We start from the raw sequence: 18,750 nt of genomic DNA, 5'->3' as shown, positions 1-18,750 counted from the left end.
CGACCGTATTTTTTTCCTCCCGTAAATACTGGCCATAAATACGGGTCCTTTGTCACACATTTTTAACCCGTATTTACGGTCCCGTGCCCATCCCGTATTCCATCCGTATTTACGGACCCGTAAAAAAAGGGGGCTGGAAATGTCACATCATCGCTCAGACGCCATTTTCTCTGCTTCTCTTTCTTCAAAAATTGAAATCCCCTGATGTCGCCTAGCAACGCTCCCGTAATTACGGGCTCAGACACGTAGCCACCTGTAATTACGGGAGCCCCATAGACTTCAATGGGCCTGCCCGTGCCGTAATTACGGACAGAAATAGGACATGTTCTATATTTTTCAACGTCCCGGGCACCTTCTCGTGGCCAATAGAATTCTAGTAATTACGGGCGTTTTTACGGTTGTGTGCATGGGGCCTCACTCTTTCGCTGCCAGGGTTTCTAGGAACAATTTTTACACTTCTGAAATACACAACTTAAACCTGAATTATAAAATAAAATAAAAAAATTATACACCCATGCCCATATATTTTCTGAAATAGTCTGACCTAAAGCAGGGTCTTAAATGCACAACACCGCCTAAAAAAATACAAATTCAAAATGTGCATAGTTCATACATGCCACTTATGCCATGGTATATAGTCAACATATACAAATCGTTACAAAATCACAAAAACTGAAGAGACCAAGAATCTCTGCAATGAGAGATTTTGCTGAACATTCGAGTCATAGGGGCCTAATTACAATAGATAAATACCCTGATTTTGTCACAGGAGGCGATTAGATGTGCAACTGCTCATCTTCTCACTCCTGTTGTAGAAAAAAAACAAAACCCACACCTTAAAAGGCTGGATTCACACACAGCAGTTACCCGCGTTTTCGTTGCATTTTGTTTTATAGCGTTTTTCTGCGCATTTACTTTGAAATCCATAGATTTGTGGCCAGTGGAGTTTTTCAAAATGCAGCATGCTCTAGGTATGGTGTTTTGTCAAAATTCTTCTCTATAGGGCTTGAAAAATGACTGGCAATATGCATGTAAATAAATTATGTGAAATAGAGCACAACTCCTCTCTGGTTAGTAAGGAAGGGGTAGGGGGAGTAATAACATGAACAAAAGTACCACACCCCTGGGGTTACAGGAAGGCTGTGTAGGGAAAAAGTTGAAACAATGCTGTGTTTTCTCACTTGCAGCTCCAAAATGCCCACCACCATCCCCAACATAGACACAGAACCAAGAAGTAAAACTTTTCATTCTGCTCCCCGATTTCAAACCAGTGCTGCTCTATCTTTTTTTTACCACTTTTAAATAGAGCCGATCTGTGCTCGTTGCTCCTTTTAAAAGGAAAAAATGATTGTTTAATATGGGGATGAATAATAGTTCCTACGATCGCTCATCCTCATACATTTGCATCATGTCAGAAGCACATCTCCCTGTTTATACAGGAAGATGTGCTGCCGACAAAGATTATATTTTGTGCTGCATAAAAGATGCGATTAGAGCAATCACAGTGCTTCGCTTTAAAAGGTAGCTAGCCTAGCTTTTAAATCTCTTCAAGGATCAACAGTATAACTAAACAACGATGTTCATTCCAGAATACAGCTAGACTTTTTACAGTAAATTACTTCTAGTAAAAGAAAAACCTTTATAAAATAAAAAGAATACTTACACCCATAGAAGGCTCTGGAGACTATTTGATACTTCATATTGTCGCATAACATTTTAAGAGGAGCTCTTAAATAAAAATAGTTTCATGTTAGAAAAAAAATGACATTATATTAAAATGTTAAAAGTACTAGCATACAATCTTACAATATGTTTTAAAGAGACTCTGTCACCAGATTATAAATGCCCGATCTCCTACATAATCTGATTGGCGCTGTAATGTAGATAACAGCAGTGGTTTTTATTTTGAAAAACTATCATTTTTGAGCAAGTTATGAGCTAGTTTAGATTTATGCTAATGAGTTTCTCAATGGACAACTGGGCGTGTTTCTACTTTTTACCAACTGGGCGTTGTACAGAGGAGTGTATGACGCTGACCAATCAGTGACCAATCAGCATCATACACTTCTCATTGTTCCAGCCCAGCTTCTTTCACTGCACAATCACACTGTGCTGTGGATCATGCTGGGCTGGAACAATGAGAAGTGCAGGACGCTTATTGGTCACTGATTGGTCAGCCTCATACACTTCTCTGTACAACGCCCAGTTGGTAAAAAGTCAAAAAACGCCCAGTTGTCCATTGAGAAACTCATTAGCATAAATCTAAACTAGCTCATAACTTGCTCAAAAATGATCGTTTTTCAAAATAAAAAACACTGATGTTAGCTACATTACAGCGTCAATTAGATTATGTAGGAGATAGTCAAGTTATAATCTGGTGACAGAGCCTCTTTAAGGTTTTGATGGAAAGTGTAGTTTTATCTTTGAAAACTATTTTATGTTTGATATATATAGAATTAATCTTAATAAAAAATGAGTAACTTTGTAAATACAGTACATTACTTATCTTGTATTGATTCTGAGTTACAGCCTGTATTATATTTGGGAGCTGCAGTCACAGTCAATGTTCCCTCTTAGCCTTTCTTGCTAGTAAGCAGGGCAGTTTTGGACCTGGGCACTGTTCTTTCTAAGCCAGGCGATACAGAACCGCATCAAATAAATATTAACGTACCCTAATAGTTAGCTACAGAGCAGCCAGATATGCAGGACCACATAGCATACAGGCAAATAGTATTATACAGCATCCACATCCAGGGAAGTGAAGGTTATTGTCTTCATCCCTGGTGGTCTAGGGCAGTGAAGGGGTTAATGCCTGTATCCCTGGTGGCCTAGGGCAGTGAAGGGGTTAATACCAGCCTCCCTGGTGGTCTACGGTAGTAAAGGGGTTAATGTCTGTAGCCCTGGTGATCTTGGGCAGTGAAGGAGATTACCAGCCTCCCTGGTGGTCTATGGCAGCAAAGGGTTTAATTTTAGTATCCCTGGTAGAGGGTAGTGAAGAAGGGCACTACCTGGAATGTAATGGTTACTCGCCTCTCTAGGCTCCAGCATTGTCCAGGCCATAGCAGGAAGGTGACCACTGATCATTACGCTTCCAGTTTTCTCCCTGCACTGATCATAGAGATAAGTGCAGGAAGCAGATAGAGAGGACTGTACAGCTGTAACTGTACAACTTCACAGTTCTCTCTATGATAGGGTAGAGCGATTCAGGAGCGCTCTGCCTAATCATAAGGGGAGCTCAGGGCATAGCTTCTGAACATGCGCGGCCACGCTTAGAGGATAAAGTGACATCTCCCAGGATTCCTTGCTGGCGCAATGTCGGAGAAGAACTTGATCTGGTGATTAAGTTCAGAAAGCATTGTTTTAGCTAAACTGTATATGTCAATAGGGCGGTTGACAGTTACCAATGGCGAAGAGTAGAAATGCCAATACCGCTCTGGGTTATAATACTGGCTGTAGTTCAGGACTAGTAAAGAAGTGCATCTGTATTTACAAATTTATTTAGGCCTCATTCACACGGCAGGGTTTCCCGGCCGGGTGCCGGCCGTTCATAAATCGGCCGGCACCCGGCTGCATTAGGAATGATAGACCCCTAATGGGGCTATTCACACGACCGATTTTTTGACGGCCGGGAAATCCGGGCGTCAAAAAATAGGACATGCTCTATCTTTGCCCGGGCACCCGGCTCCCATAGAAGTCTATGGGGCCGGGTATTACACGGCCATCACCGGAATGTGTTCCGAGTGATGGCCGGGTTTCCCGGCGCTTGTGCTCTATCTCCTCCTCCTCACAGCGCAGAGTGCATGTGAGGAGGAGGAGTTGAAGCCATTCTGACGAATGGCATCGCTGTACACTGTGTTGCAGGGCCGGGGTGTACAGCAGGTGGAGGGAGCGCTGCGCTGGCTCCCTTCCCCTGCTTGTTAAAAGCACCCTGGCCCGGCGACACCTTCGATGGCGCCACTAGTAGCAGCAGCTGCTGCTGCTGCTACTACTGTAGCGACGCCACTATAGCAGAGCGGGGAGGTATCTCCCCGCTCTGCTATGTGCTAGCCGCACTTTAGCTCCTTGAAGGAGCGGAATCCCCGTGTTTTCGGGGATTCCGCTCCTGGACAGAGCGCTTGATGTCTCTGTCCATATCTGGAAACTCCTGAAGCGGAATCCCCGAACACATGGGGATTCCCCTTCAGGAGCTGCCGCTGATGTCACTGTCCGGATCTGCCCGGCCCGGCACGGATGCATAACTTTATGCAAACCGGACGGGCAAAATGGCAGATTTTACCGGCCGACACTCGGGCTCGGGAACGACCCGGTCGTGTGAATCCCGCCTTAGATTTTCAAACTTTTCCTTAGAAAACTTCCTTACAAAACATAAATACAGCTAATAAAAAAATACAAAAAAAACCTGCAACAAATATAGATTCGTAAGTGACAAATTAACAAAAAGTACAGGATGCGTTACTAATTTCAAAATTTTAAGCTCTGAAATTAACTTAAATGACTTGTTGACTTGTTCAAGGGTCAGACAGATCCCTCCAATAGCTCTAACCTGTAAGAAATAGTAAAATAAAAACAATGTCTAAAATGCTTAGCATTACAATTCTGTTCCAGTACTGCGTCCTACAACAGTGATTGAATGATGAGACCACGTAATGTTGTATACACTAATTATTCATTACGTGTCCACATTACAAAAATGAAAAGAATAGTAAACAAAACCAAGAAAGACATGTTGTTTAAAGCTCTGTGGAACCGCTCTGAGAAATTCTTTACAATAAAACATTTTTATGTGATTTTGTAGGAATACAGATGTCTAGCAAACATACCGCTCATGATTGCACCCATTGGATGGACCTCCATCTGAAGATCCACTTTGAGAGCATGAGGAGCAAGAGGATTTGCGAGCACTGGGCTGCCATATTGAAGGTAATCCAGCCCCCTGAGGATCTATAAAATCCTGAGGCACTAAAGAAGAAACAAAATTATTAGAGAATCCGACCCTGCTCAAAATGTTAATAGCTTTAATCAGCTATTTGTTATACAATCACAAATGTGCACTGTCCATGACAAATGGAAAACTGCTATTGTATGTTTTTATGTAATTTTAGTGTCTTTTTTAGGACAGATTTAAATGTGATGCCAGTGAATCTCATAAATCCATAAAATCTGCAACAGGAGAAAAATCTCAACAAGAGGTCTAGTCTGTTATAATGTGAACATATCCTTTACATATGTTGACAAATAGAAATGGCTTAACCACGCTCCCCTTTTAAAAACTGATAGGGTAGCGGTAATAAAATATGGCGTAATAGGTCGATAAACATGGTTTATAAACTGGCCATCATAAGCTCTGATCGATTTACTCAAGTTATTGTATTATTCTAATCGATAGATGAATTTAACATTAAGGCTTTGGAGGACCATGGTCACAAAATGGTTAAACACCTTTTAGAAACAAATTATTTGTGCTGTTATTTTGGGACTACATAATGACTGTGTCTGGAAGGTGCACATTCAGAAAAGTAAATAAAGCGTTGTCTATACAGTATATACCACATACCAGCAGAAACACAAAAACAGATTTTTCAATCAATATAATTTCATTAATATGATTAGGAAAACATACAATCCCATTACAAAGCGGTCATAAGACATTGATCAGGAGCGGCAATTGTTATGATGCAGGTTTTTATAACAATGATGACGAACAGTTAGGGTATGTGCACACGTAGTGACCAAAAACGTCTGAAAATACGGAGCTGTTTTCAAGGGAAAACAGCCCCTGATTTTCAGAAGTTTTTTGAGCAACTCGCGTTTTTCGCAGCGTTTTTTGCGGCGTTTTCGCGGCGTTTTTTACATCCGTTTTTGGAGCTGTTTTCATTGGAGTCTATGAGAAACCGGATCCAAAAACGTCCAAAGAAGTGTCCTGCACTTCTTTGACGAGGCAGTCATTTTACGTGTCGTTGTTTACGCCTGAAAATAGGTTGTGTGAACCCAGCCTTAGGGTATGTTCACACGCAGTGTTCTCAGGCATATTTTGGGGCGTTTACGCCTTAAAAAACGCCTGAAAAAACGGAAGCTGAACGCCTACAAACATCTGCCCATTGAAATCAATGGGAAAAACAGCACTTAGTTCATATGGGGCGTCTTTTTATGCCACTGTTTTAAAAAACGGAGCGTAAAAAGACGCTGCGTAAAAAGTAGCAGCATGTCACTTCTTGAGGCGTTTTTTGGAGCTGATTTTCCATTGAACACTATGAAAAACACCTTAAAAAACGCCTGAAAAGAAGCCTAAAAAGAAGTCTCAAAAGAAGCTCCAAATTAAAAGAAGCTTAATTTTCAGCTTCAAAAATGCCTGAAAATCAGAGGCTGTTTTCTCTGAAAACAGCTCCGTATTTTCAGAAGTTTTTTGTTAAGCGTGTGAACATACCCTTACTAAGAGAAGCTGAATAGCCCATATTTATTTAGAAGCAGGACATATTACCCATAAACCCAAGCACTTCAAGATAAACTAGTGTAACAGCATAAGGGAAGCAGTATGAGCTGGTAGCCATCATGTTGCCATTTGTTGTAGCTGTATCGCAATAGAGTAAATTAAAAAATTAAATACCCATTTGTATTGGTATAGAACACATATATTAAATTTTTATCAATATTAACAAGAAAAAATAAAGCATAGAATATAAACAGTCGAGTCACAATATTATGACTTCCTACTTTCTACGTCGGCAGCGCGTAGCCCATTAACGAAGTGATGTATCATGGGCTGGCTTGGTGGGTCTATAAGGTGTGCGATAGGCTGTCTGAACACATATCACTCTTTGTTGCCATGGGTACAAGGGGCGATTTATCAGAGTTGCAAAAAGGGATGATTATTGTCTTTCGGGCCAAAGGTGGCAGCATTTCCCAAACAGCGCAGTTTGTGAACTGTTCATGTGCTGCTGTGGTGAAAGTGTATCGTGAATGGACAAATGGCACCATTGGGAATAACCGACATGGAAAATGTGGAGCACCAAGAGCCGTTGATGAGAGGTGAACATCACGCTACAGTGGTAGAGCTCACCGTGAAAATCAACCAGGGGCCTACCAGACGTGTGTCTGAAACAACAGTTCATCAAACCCTACTGTGTATGGGGCTCCAAAGCAGCCACTGCTCCTATGCTAACAAAAGTGAATCGGAAAATAAGGCACGGCAGTATAGAAATTGGACCACGGATGATTGGCAAAGTGTGGCCTTCTCCGATGAGTCTTGTTTTCTGCTTCATCGAACGGATGGACTTTGGTGTGTCAGGTGAGAAACATCAGAGAACAAACACCCTGCAACCATTGATGGTAGAATACAAGCTGGTGGCGGCAGTGTTATGGTCTGGGGAATTTTTTCATGGCACTCTCTGGGCCCGCCCATCCATGTGGAAGGCACTCTGAATCGATTTAGGCATGAATCCATTGTTGCAGATCACATTCACCCATACATGCGGTTTGTCTTCCCTGGGGCAGATGGAATCATCCAGCAAGACAATGTGATGTCACACGGCTAGAAATGTCCGACAGTGGTTGGAGGAGCGTGACCAAGACTTCCAAATACTTACCTGGCCCCCTAATTCGCCAGACTTGAACCCAATTGAGCATTTGTGGGACCTCCTTGACCGTCTTGTTCGCTCTATGGATCCTCCCCTACACACCCTCTAGCAAATGTGGGATGTACTGCAGTCAGCATAGCTCCAGATACTTGAGACAACCTGCCAGCGCCTTATTGAGTCACTGCCAGCCCGTCTAGCTGATGTCCGTGCTGCACACGGCGGTTACTCTGGATATTAGCTGGTGGTCATAATAATGTGACTCGACTGTGTAGTAGATTACATAGTGCTAGGTTTGCATCACAATATTGTACCTTTATTCGTACTTAAATGTGATTAAATCCTTAAAACCGCTCTTTGACAGATAGATTGCTGTCTAAATATAACAGATATACTGTATATGTATTTATGTATACCATAATGTACATTAAAATACTGGATTAAATGATGTTATCATGTTAACATAAATTTACAGACATATTTGGAAAGATGGTGGTACCAGCGCATACAGTTACTAAGAAAGTGTGTTAAAGCAGACCCGGCATGGTAGGGGTATGGCAGAACTTCTCAGCATGTGTTTGGACCACTGAAGTTTGACTTGCTGGCCTCACATGGTAAGTGGAGGAAGAACATGGGAGATGTGTTAATGAAGGATGAAAATGTTGGTGTACAGTAACTAAAAACAAAGGAAAAGCACAATGAGAAATTAGAGAAATGTCAGGCTGCAGTGGCCAGTAAATTATACAGTCATGCCAGCAAAACTAATCAATGGTGTGGTTTGAAAGATTGAGTAGTCTTTCCTCAGACTAGATTGTACATTTTGACTAGATTATATATTCAAAATGAAAACTATTAGGCTAGCTACTGTATGAAATTAATTTCCATCACTCACACGATGGAAAAACTGTATAAATACACAAAGCACCTATACTTCTATCCTTTGGCTTTGGCTTCTACACTAGGTCTTAGAATTAAATTACAAAAACAATTAAAAAAACAAGTCTGGCAGACAATAATAATATGCATTTACAAAATACTAATGTGTCTATAAAAATGGATACCAGCCTTATCAAATTAGAATCATAAAATGCCTGGGGGATAGGAATGGTGGGGAATACATAAACTATAAAAAATAACCGGAATGTGTAAAATGATCACGCCTTAAAAAATAATAATTACAATATATTTTATATATATATATATATATATATATATATATATATATATATATATATATATATATATATATATATATATTTATGTTTTTTTTTTTTGTTTTTTTTTTCTGCTGACAAAACCTTATAAATGTGTTCATACCAAACTCAGATTGACTCCCTGGGTATATTATTCTGAATACATAGTCTGTTGCTTCGTCTTCCTCCTTGTCTGAAGTGGATTCTGAGGAACCCTGAGGACTTCTCTTTCTCAGCTTGGGAAATACTTTGCCCTGTTTTATAGAAAGATAATAACAAATTAGGCACAATTTGACTAAAGAAAAATAAATAACAAAAAACAAGTGTTGGTAGTCATTATGTTTCACAATTGAATGTTTCAAGCCCCATGAAAAACAGTTAATTTTCAAATATATAGAAAGGATAAATACAGTAAAACAAACAAAAAATATCTAAAATAATCCAGAGATATATACTGTATAGAGATGAGCAATCTGTGAAAATATACTTTTCTGCTGCTCCACATTTCCCCATGACTATTGAGGCTGCAATACCCACCCATATTTCTGTGTTTTAGCCTCCATTGTCTCATATGTGATTAATACATTTTGGGTGGATTTTCCCTTTAAACAGGGGTTAAGAAATCTCCACGTTGAAGTGATATCAGAATACCTTTCCTCTTTGGGACCACAAAGGAGGATCAAGTTGTCCGTGTGGGAGTAGACCATTTTCAAGACAGGAAAGGAACTGGAGAAGATGCCCTCCACGGGGGAACCTGAGAGGAGGTCTCTGTATTCCATCCTGACTGACTAATACTACAGTACCACCACTGTCCACTGTATATTGAAGGGGAAAAAAAAGTACATATTAGAATCTGTAACTAGCGCTTCATGACAGCAAATTTAATTTGAGATTCTGTTAAACAACTGATGCCTGTGATTTTTTCGGATACAATGTATTTCTTGACTAAGTTCAACACTAAAGCTAGCCATAGACACAAAAGTTGGAATGGTAGACAATGACAACTGGAACAGCCAATAACATAAACATACATAAAAACATCATCCGATTCTACAGGGTGCAGTATAAAAAAACCCCAAAAGAAACAACACTTACAATAGCTGATTTTACCATAAACTATATTTACTTAATAATTATGAAATATGATATGAAAATATATGTGACATAATTGGAAGAAAACAGGATAAAATAGGATAAGCTACTGGACATCAGATACAGAATATTCATGACGAGGTGCCTAAATGACAGCTCTCATATATATGTAATTTTTATATGAAATATTTCAGACGCTATGGCATATAACTAGATCCACTTGTACACCTGCCGACTAATGTAAATCCCTAATACCTTCATCATGTGGCAGCAACTAAGTTCAGAAGAGTATGGAGATGTTCAGTTGTTGTTAAGAACAAACACCAGAATGAGGAAGAAACACCATGGAATGACTGTTTGTGTGAGGCAGTATCTCTTAGGCCCCATGCACACGAACGTAAAAATGCCCCGTAATCACGGGCCGTAATTACGGCCCGTAATTATGGGCCCGTAGACTTCTATTGGCCGCGGGTACCTCCCCGTATGCTTACGGTAAGGTCCCCGGGCCGTTGAAAAATATAGAACATGTCCTATTTTAGGTCGAAATTACGGCACGGGCAGGCCCATAGAAGTCTATGGGGCTCCCGTAATTACAGGTGACTACGTGTGTGCACCCGTAATTACGGGAGCGTTGCTAGGCGACGTCCGTGGATAGTCACTATCCAGGGTGCTGAAAGAGTTAAACGATCGACAGTAACTCTTTCAGCACCCTGGACAGTGACTTCCGATCACAATATAGATGAATGTGTAAAAAAAATAGAAGTTCATACTTACCCAAAACTCCCTGCTTCTTCCTCCTGTCCGGCCTCCCGGGATGACGTTTCAGCCCATGTGACCACTGCAGCCAATCACAGGCTGCAGCAGTCCCATGGACTGCTGCGTCATCCAGGGAGTTCGGGCTGGATGTCGAAAGAGGGATGCGTCACCAAGGCAACGGCCGGGTAAGTATGAATTTCTTTTACTTTTACTACGGAAAGGGCTGCCTCTTCTCTTTATCCTGCACTGATAGAGAGAAGGGGCTGACGATTAGTGCAGTGCAATTTTGCGGCGAAAACGTGCCCGTAAATATGGGTGGAATACTGGTGACACCAGACCCGTATTTACGGGAACGGGTCCATAAATACTGGTGCAATACGGGTCGAATACGTGTGACCAAGGACCCATATTTACACCAGTATTTACGGGAGGAAAAAAATATGTTCGTGTGCATGAGGCCTTAAACTGCTAAACTTATTAGATTATGACTCATAACAGAAAAAGGTACACACAGCAATAAACATCCAGTGAGCTTCAGCTTTGTGGGTGAATATGCCTTGTTACAGGCTCACATGTAAGAAGTTGGAATTGGCAGGTGTCTAGGTTCTGAGACCCCACATATAGCTAGAATGAAGGTGCTGCAGCACTCTGCCAAGCACAGTGCCCCTTCGGTTTCAATTGGCTTTAGAGTGGTGAATGTGGGCTGTAGACTGGAATTGCATTAACACTTCAGGGGATGCTAGAATGGTGGAAGGAATGTTCTCTTAGCACATCCTATGGCATATGCATCATCCTTTGGCAACAGTTTATCAATGTCCTAATGGTTACTTCTAAAAGGATAACGTATCATGTCACGCTGCACACGCCATCACTGGCTGGTTCCATGAGCATGACAATGATTTCCGAGTACGGCACTGGCTAGTAGAGTGACCAAATCTCTATCAATAGAACTACTTTAGGATATGGTGGAACAGGAAATTTGTAGTGCAAATGTGATAGATCTCCAGCTATGATGTTATCTTGTCAACATGGACCAAAACAGTACCTTTTTAAATTAGTTACATTAGTTGTTTAAGTGATGTTTTAGGTATACATAATAAATATTCAAATGCATACCTTGTTGATGGCAATGGAGATATACAATTTCCTCAAGACGAATAGTCATTGCATAGTCCCAATACACACTATAAAATATATATATAAAAAAAAGAGAGAAACAGGAGAACATTTAACAATTTATTAGTGTATATTAAAGAGGCTCTGTCACCAGATTTTGCAACCCCTATCTCCTATTGCAGCAGATCGGCGCTGTGACGTCACTCACTTCCTGCCCCAAGTCCTGCATCGTGTCGGACGAGCGAGGACACATCGGCACCAGAGGCTACAGTTGATTCTGCAGCAGCATCGGCGTTTGCAGGTATGTCGATGTAGCTACTTACCTGCAAACGCTGATGCTGCTGCAGAATCAACTGTAGCCTCTGGTGCCGATGTGTCCTCGCTCGTCCGACACGATGCAGGACCTGGGGCAGGAAGTGAGTGACGTGACAGCGTGATCTCTCGAGAACATGCTGTGTCTTTGCACTGCCAGAAGCTGGGTGTTGTGAAGAGAAGTGGATGATACTTCTATTCACAACGCCCAGCTAGTAAAAGAAGTAAAAACGCCCAGATGTAACGAACACAATACACGCCCAGTTGGACTTTTACTTTAAACACGCCCAGTTGTACTTTAGAAAGCCTCATTTACATAAATATAAAAATGGTCATAACTTGGCCAAAAATGCTCGTTTAAAAAAAAAACAAAAAAAAAACGTTACTCATCTCCATTGCAGCGCCGATCTGCTGCAATAGGAGATAGGGGTTGCAAAATCTGGTGACAGAGCCTCTTTAACTCTCATATCTTTACATGTATTGACAAATTTTGTACAACTCAATCCCATTTACTTACATAAGTGTTTTAGTATTTCAGCCTAAAGCATTTTTTACCTTTCCAATGGATAGGTTATAAATGCTATATTGGGGGGGATTGGATTGTTGGGACCACCACCGATCGCCAGAACGACGAACCCAGGTCCCCTGTTTTCTCCAGACGCAAGACGGTGGCTAGGAGAAGTTTGTGTGGAGCGGTGGCCGGACATGCGCCCTGCCGCTCCTTTCAGTCTTTCATGCACTGACAGAAACACCCACTCTGAATGGAGCGGCATTGAAGGGCACCCGACTGCCGCATTATTCAAACTCCTTTTATCCGCCATCTTGTGCTTGGGGGGGGGGGGGTTGAGTACCCTGTCCTGGTGATCTGTGGGAGTCACAGCGGTCATATCTAGCATGATTTATCAACTATCCAGTTGATAGGTGAAAGATGCTTTTGGCTGGAATAACCCTAAAAATAACGTGGGCAATGAAAAGTTATGTTCACACTGAGTAGGCTGCATTGTGATCACAGAATGAAGACAGCATTGAGATGATAATCGCATGAGAAACATTCAAATCACTTCTGCAATGTCCTTTAAAATATCAAAATAAACTACTTGCTGTCAAAATGCATATACATCATACAATGATGACCTATCCTTATAGTCAATTGTAATTCACTGAAGTGATGAATGAGTAAAACGTATCAATTTTATTTCATAACTCTCTAAAAACAGGGGTACAATCACCACTGTGAAAAAGCCCCACCGTGTGCATTAAAAACGTATTAAACACATACTCCAATTACTGGTTCATTTGTGAATCCTCTCTAACTGGATGTACTTGAAAGATACAAATATTGGATCAGCGTTTTAACATTGGTGTAACAGTGGATTAGACCCTAAAACACACCAGAGCCTGCAGTTACCGCTCCTAAATCACCTGGTGCTAGGGTAAACAACAGTGCCGCTGTAACCTACGCTATGATCCCTCACTAACCTGACCCTACGCGTTTCTAAACATATATTTCATCAGGGGTCTGTAACTTGGTCATTCTGGCTAGGGTGCCAGCGATATTAAAACATTAGCAGATATTCTGCTGTACAACACGGAAGCATGCACGCATGGATGTCAGCGGCACGCTTCACTCGGGACCCAGAGTTGATATAGCTAATAATCCTCCCCCCGGGCTTCGGCACCTCATTCGTGACGTCTGACCATGTGACTCCCGGCCGTCAGCTGACGTACCCGGAAGTAACATCGACAACATCAACCGAACGTGCAGGCGCAGTGGGAGGCTGAAGGCGCATCTCTTTACTGCACATAAACCCATACTCATCAGGGATAGAGTATGATAATAACATTAGGGTAAAAATTGCGGATCAGCTCAAAACCGCAACTCAGCTGCCGTAGATAAAGCACCTTCTCTGTAAATACACTTTGCATGAATAAATAAGCGATATTCACATTTGCCACACTAAAAGATATGAATCATTTATTTAGAAAGGAACAACTATACCTGTTAGACAATAAATGGTATACTACAAGTAACTGTATGATATCCAGGATTGACAGCTACACATATATTTCGACAACCGTAAGTTGTAACATTGGGATATCTATTTAAATAAAACAGGTATAGTTTGTTTGCTCATTAAGACTTTCAGGCTGTACACAAGCCAGCCTATAGATCCACTGGGCATCTTTGTGCAGAATGAGATTGTCCCAGTCCCCTCCCCGTTTTGGAGGACGCACCAGTTCAATCGCCTGGAATTTTAAACATTCTGCTCTGCCCTGATGTTTTGCATGTACATGTTTAGATATGGGAGTATCTCTTTCATTTGTAACATCTCCAACATGTTCTCTAATCTGGCGCCGAAACTGTCGCACCGTTTTGCCCACATAGTTCAGTGGGCATGGACATGTTATCAAATAAATGATATGCCTTATGCCTTAATCTCATCTCCCACCAAGTCAACAAACAGATCAACATTTGTAAAGTCTCCCAGTGGCGGTAGTCTCCTACTTTTGGTTTTTAAATTGGTAAATGGACCTAGTCCTGGAGCTCTACTTGATTCCTCAAGCAACCCTTCCAAGGCTTCTAGGCCTTCCAAATCAGATTCTTCTAGACCCATTTCCAGACATTTCTTTCTATTGTGATGCTTAAAGAACTTTATTCATTTCAATTTACGAGCAAACAAATTCAAATCCTTCACCCAGGTAAATGAATCAAATTTCACTGTGGGGACAAATGAAAGCCCCTTCTCAAGAAGCTTAAACTGTGTTCTGATAAATTAATAATTTGTAATTTATCTGTTCCTCTTCCCTTTATAAATCCTTTTGCCCCCTCAGCATGTAGCGGGAAATGGGGGGATTGTTGGATAAAAACTTACTGCCACTGTTGGAAGAAGCTCTTGCCCGGCCTCTATTCCTGCCTCTGGCACTCCCCCTATATTTTTGTCTACCGCCACTAGTCCCAAAGAATGGGTCCACTCTTTCAGAGTCTGTACTTTCACTCTCAGATGTGGAGGGGTCAAATTCTCTTAAACCCCTACTTTGCTGCTGCTGCTGCTGCTGCTGCGGTTGTTGTTGTTGATTTACAAAATCGTAAGCTTTTTTCTCCCTGAATTCCCTGGGAGCACAAGTGAATATATCGTAGAATACAGTGAATTACTATCCTTATAGTCAAAAGCCTGATCAACTCCTTTAAAATTAGTAACTATTTTTCTTTTGCAAAGCAAAATAATTTCAAAATGTTTTCACTTTACAAGCTTCTATACATGAAAGGTCACTTAATGGTGCAGATAATGAATTCATTTTAAATGCTAGTGCAAACGAATACTGAAGCGGTCATCAGTCAATATCCCTCCATGTTTCAGTCACCTTTGTAGAGAGCTACTATTAAAGAAGGAAAAGTATAAAAGGTCTCATTATTACGAAATAGCACAAGCAAGGATATAAAAAAATTATGATATGACCTTTGTGAACTCCTTTTAACACCTAATTCCTGAAGATTGATTTGTAGCAACCTATTTTACTCATAAAGGTATAAACCTTATCTGTAGACGTGTCCCAAAGGATTTTCGTACTCATATTAAACCTGTGGGCAAGATGTCACACTATGTATTTCATACATACCTGAATATCAAGGGTATAATTTGGCAACTGCCAGTTTTGTAGTACAGTGCCATGGCATGGTAGACATAATGGAACAAGGCCCTGTTCACACTGAGTTTTTTTGATCTGATTTTGCCATGGAAACCACGTCAGAATCAGCAACAAAAAATGGCCAAAATCGCCCCCCATTGATATCGATGGGAGGCAGAGGCGTTTTTTCCCAGGTAGCTTTTGGCCACTCGTGGGGAAAAAAAAGGAGCATGTCCTTTCTTGAATCAATGGGAAGCAGAAAAAACCCACGGCACACGTTTCCGATCGGTTTTTGCAGTGTTTTTTTTTGCTCGCAGTCCTTGCATTAGCTTCAATTGCTGCAGACACAAGATGCTGCGAAAACCGCTAAAAGAAGTGCAGGCAGTTCAAAATGTGACTCAAATTCCCAAAGGAATTTTGAGGCTGATTTTTTCTGCCTGCAAAAAAACTCTGTATGAACAGGGCGTAAGAATACAAAATTTATAGCAGTATGATCTGCAAAGGCAGGTAACAAATAACCATGCTTGTCATATGTTTTAGGCTACATGCACACTTGCGTTAGTTTGCAGTGGCATTGTTGCATCTGTTCTGTCATATTTTCTGAAAAAATAGCATATAGTTACATAGTTAGTACGGTTGAAAAAAGACACATGTCCATCAAGTTCAACCCATGGCATGGGAAAAAGGGAAGAGATGAAACAAAAATTCTACACATTCACATAGGAGCTGATATTTTTAGTTCTAGGAAATGATCTAAGCCTTTTTTAAAGCCATCTGCTGTCCCTGCTGTGACCAGATCCTGCGGTAGACTATTCCATAAATTCATCGTTCTCACAGTAAAGAAGACTTGTCTCCTCTGGAGATTGAACTTTTTTTTTTTTCAGACGGAGGGAGTACCCCCTTGTTTTTGGAGGGAGTTTTACATGGAACAGGATATCCCCATATTTTTTTTATGTGCCATTAATATATTTCTATAAGTTAATCATATCCCCACTTAGTCGTCTTTTTTCAAGGCTAAATAGGTTTAATTCTTTTAATCTTTCCTCATAACTTAGATTCTCCATGCCCCTTATTAGCTTTGTTGCTCTTCTTTGTATTTTTTTCCAACTCCAGGGCATCCTTTCTATGAACTGAACTGGATATTCTAGATGAGGACGCACTAATGCTTTGTAAAGTGGCAATATTATATCACTAGAAAAAAAGAGTGATGACAGCACCGGAGATTCAGAATAAAATATAGTATAATGGGTGCAGGCCTTACAGGAACCTGATTCAAGGTCACAAAAAATGGAAAATCACAAAATTCAGAAGACAAAATCTTACGCTTGAGAAAGGTCCTGTTGGACTGAAACGTCACATTTGTGGGTGATTAAATTCCTATTTATTTTGGATGTGCTGCTTTGTCTTCTGAATTTTTTAATATATCACTGTCCCGCGAGTTCATGCCTCTATTAATACACGACAATATCTTACTGGCCTTAGAAGCAGCTGATTGACATTGCATGCTGTTATTTAGTCTATGATCTACAAGTACACCCAGATCCTTCTCAACAACTGACTCCCCCAGTATAGCTCCCCCTAGGACATATAATGCATGCAGGTTGTTGGTACCCAGATGCATAACTTTACATTTATCTACATTGAACCTCATTTGCCAAGTGGATGCCCAAATACTCAGTGTGTCCAAATCAGCTTGCAATTTACGAACATCTTCCATAGACTGAACTATACTACATAACTTGGTGTCATCTGCAAAAATAGAAACAGTGCTATTAATCCCATCCTCTATATCATTAATAAATAAGTTGAATAATAGTGGTCCCAGCACGGAACCCTGGGGTACACCACTTATAACCGGTGACTATTCAGAGTAGGAATCATTGACCACAACTCTCTGGATACGGTCCTTGAGCCAATTTTCAATCCAATTACAAACGATACTTTCTAAACCTATAGACCTTAATTTACCAATTAGACGACTATGAGGGACAGTGTCAAATGCCTTTGCAAATTCCAAAAACACTATATGAAAAACAGCGGCCCCTATGTCTAGACTTCTGCTCACCTCTTCATAATAACAAAATCAGGTTGGTTTGACAACTCCTGTTCTTCGTAAAACCGTGCTGGCTGTCACTTGTAATACTATTTTTTTGTCACATACTCCTGTATATAGTTCCTCAATAGCCCCTCAAACATCTTTTTCCACAATGGATGTTAAGCTTACTGGTCTATACTTACCTGGGAAAGACCTAGAGCCCTTTTTGTAAAATAGGCACCACATTTGCCTTGAGGCAGTCCCTTGGCACTACACCAAGCACTGGAGAATCTCTGAATATTATGAAGAGGGGGACAGAAATAACTGATCTAAGTTCTTTAAGAACTCTTGGGTGTAACCCATCTGATCCCGGGGCATTGTGAACGTTTATTTTATTTAACTTAGCTTGGACCATATCTACATGCATACCAATTAACTATATCAATTGATGTATTAACAGCACTGGCACCGGCTACATCAGCTGCTCTTTCTTCTGTTGTATATACAAAGCTAAAGAACCCATTTAGTAACTCTGCCTTCTCTTGATCCCCTGTGACTAACTCCCCATTACCACTATCTAGGGGTCCCACATGTTCAGACCTTGGCTTTTTTGCCATTTACATAATTGAAGATTTTTTGGGGATTTGTTTTGCTATCCTTGAACACCTGCCTTTCGGTTTTTATTTTTGCTGATTTTATTACTTTTTTGCAGATTTTATTAAGCTCTTTATAATTTACAAAGGCTAGAGCTGTACCCTTAGATTTGTATTTTTCAAATGCCCTTTTTTTTTGTCATATATTGCCCTTTCTACAGAAAGAGTAAGCCATGTGGGGTTTAATTTCAGTCGTTTATACTTATAGGAATACATTTTGCACTATAATTATACAAAGTGGATTTTAAGATTTCCCATTCATCATTTGTACCATTATTTGACATTAGTTCTTCCCAGTCTATATCCTGAATTGCAGCCCTCATCCTGGGGAAATTGGCCTTCTTAAAATGAAGAGTTTTTGCCCTTCCAGCCTGCGTTTGTTTTTTACAGTATAG

At 40.7% G+C, this 18,750-nt stretch overlaps 1 protein-coding gene across 1 annotated transcript in view; it reads right to left on the bottom strand.

Annotated features, from left to right (window-relative positions):
* Positions 1-18,750, bottom strand: part of SGSM1 (small G protein signaling modulator 1) — a 280,772-nt gene that overhangs the window by 42,639 nt on the left and 219,383 nt on the right. The window contains exons 10-14 of the mRNA XM_075853710.1: positions 11,729-11,796; positions 9,416-9,579; positions 8,889-9,018; positions 4,821-4,959; positions 1,664-1,728 (exon numbers count right to left, since the gene is read on the bottom strand). Coding sequence (XP_075709825.1) covers positions 1,664-1,728; positions 4,821-4,959; positions 8,889-9,018; positions 9,416-9,579; positions 11,729-11,796 — 566 coding nt within the window. The remainder of the gene's footprint in view (positions 1-1,663; positions 1,729-4,820; positions 4,960-8,888; positions 9,019-9,415; positions 9,580-11,728; positions 11,797-18,750) is intronic.

The sequence above is a fragment of the Rhinoderma darwinii genome, chromosome 1, assembly GCF_050947455.1.
Source record: "Rhinoderma darwinii isolate aRhiDar2 chromosome 1, aRhiDar2.hap1, whole genome shotgun sequence".
Lineage (NCBI taxonomy): Eukaryota > Metazoa > Chordata > Amphibia > Anura > Rhinodermatidae > Rhinoderma > Rhinoderma darwinii.
The sequence above is the reverse complement of the archived record's forward strand: the minus strand, read 5'-3'. Positions and strand labels throughout refer to the sequence as shown.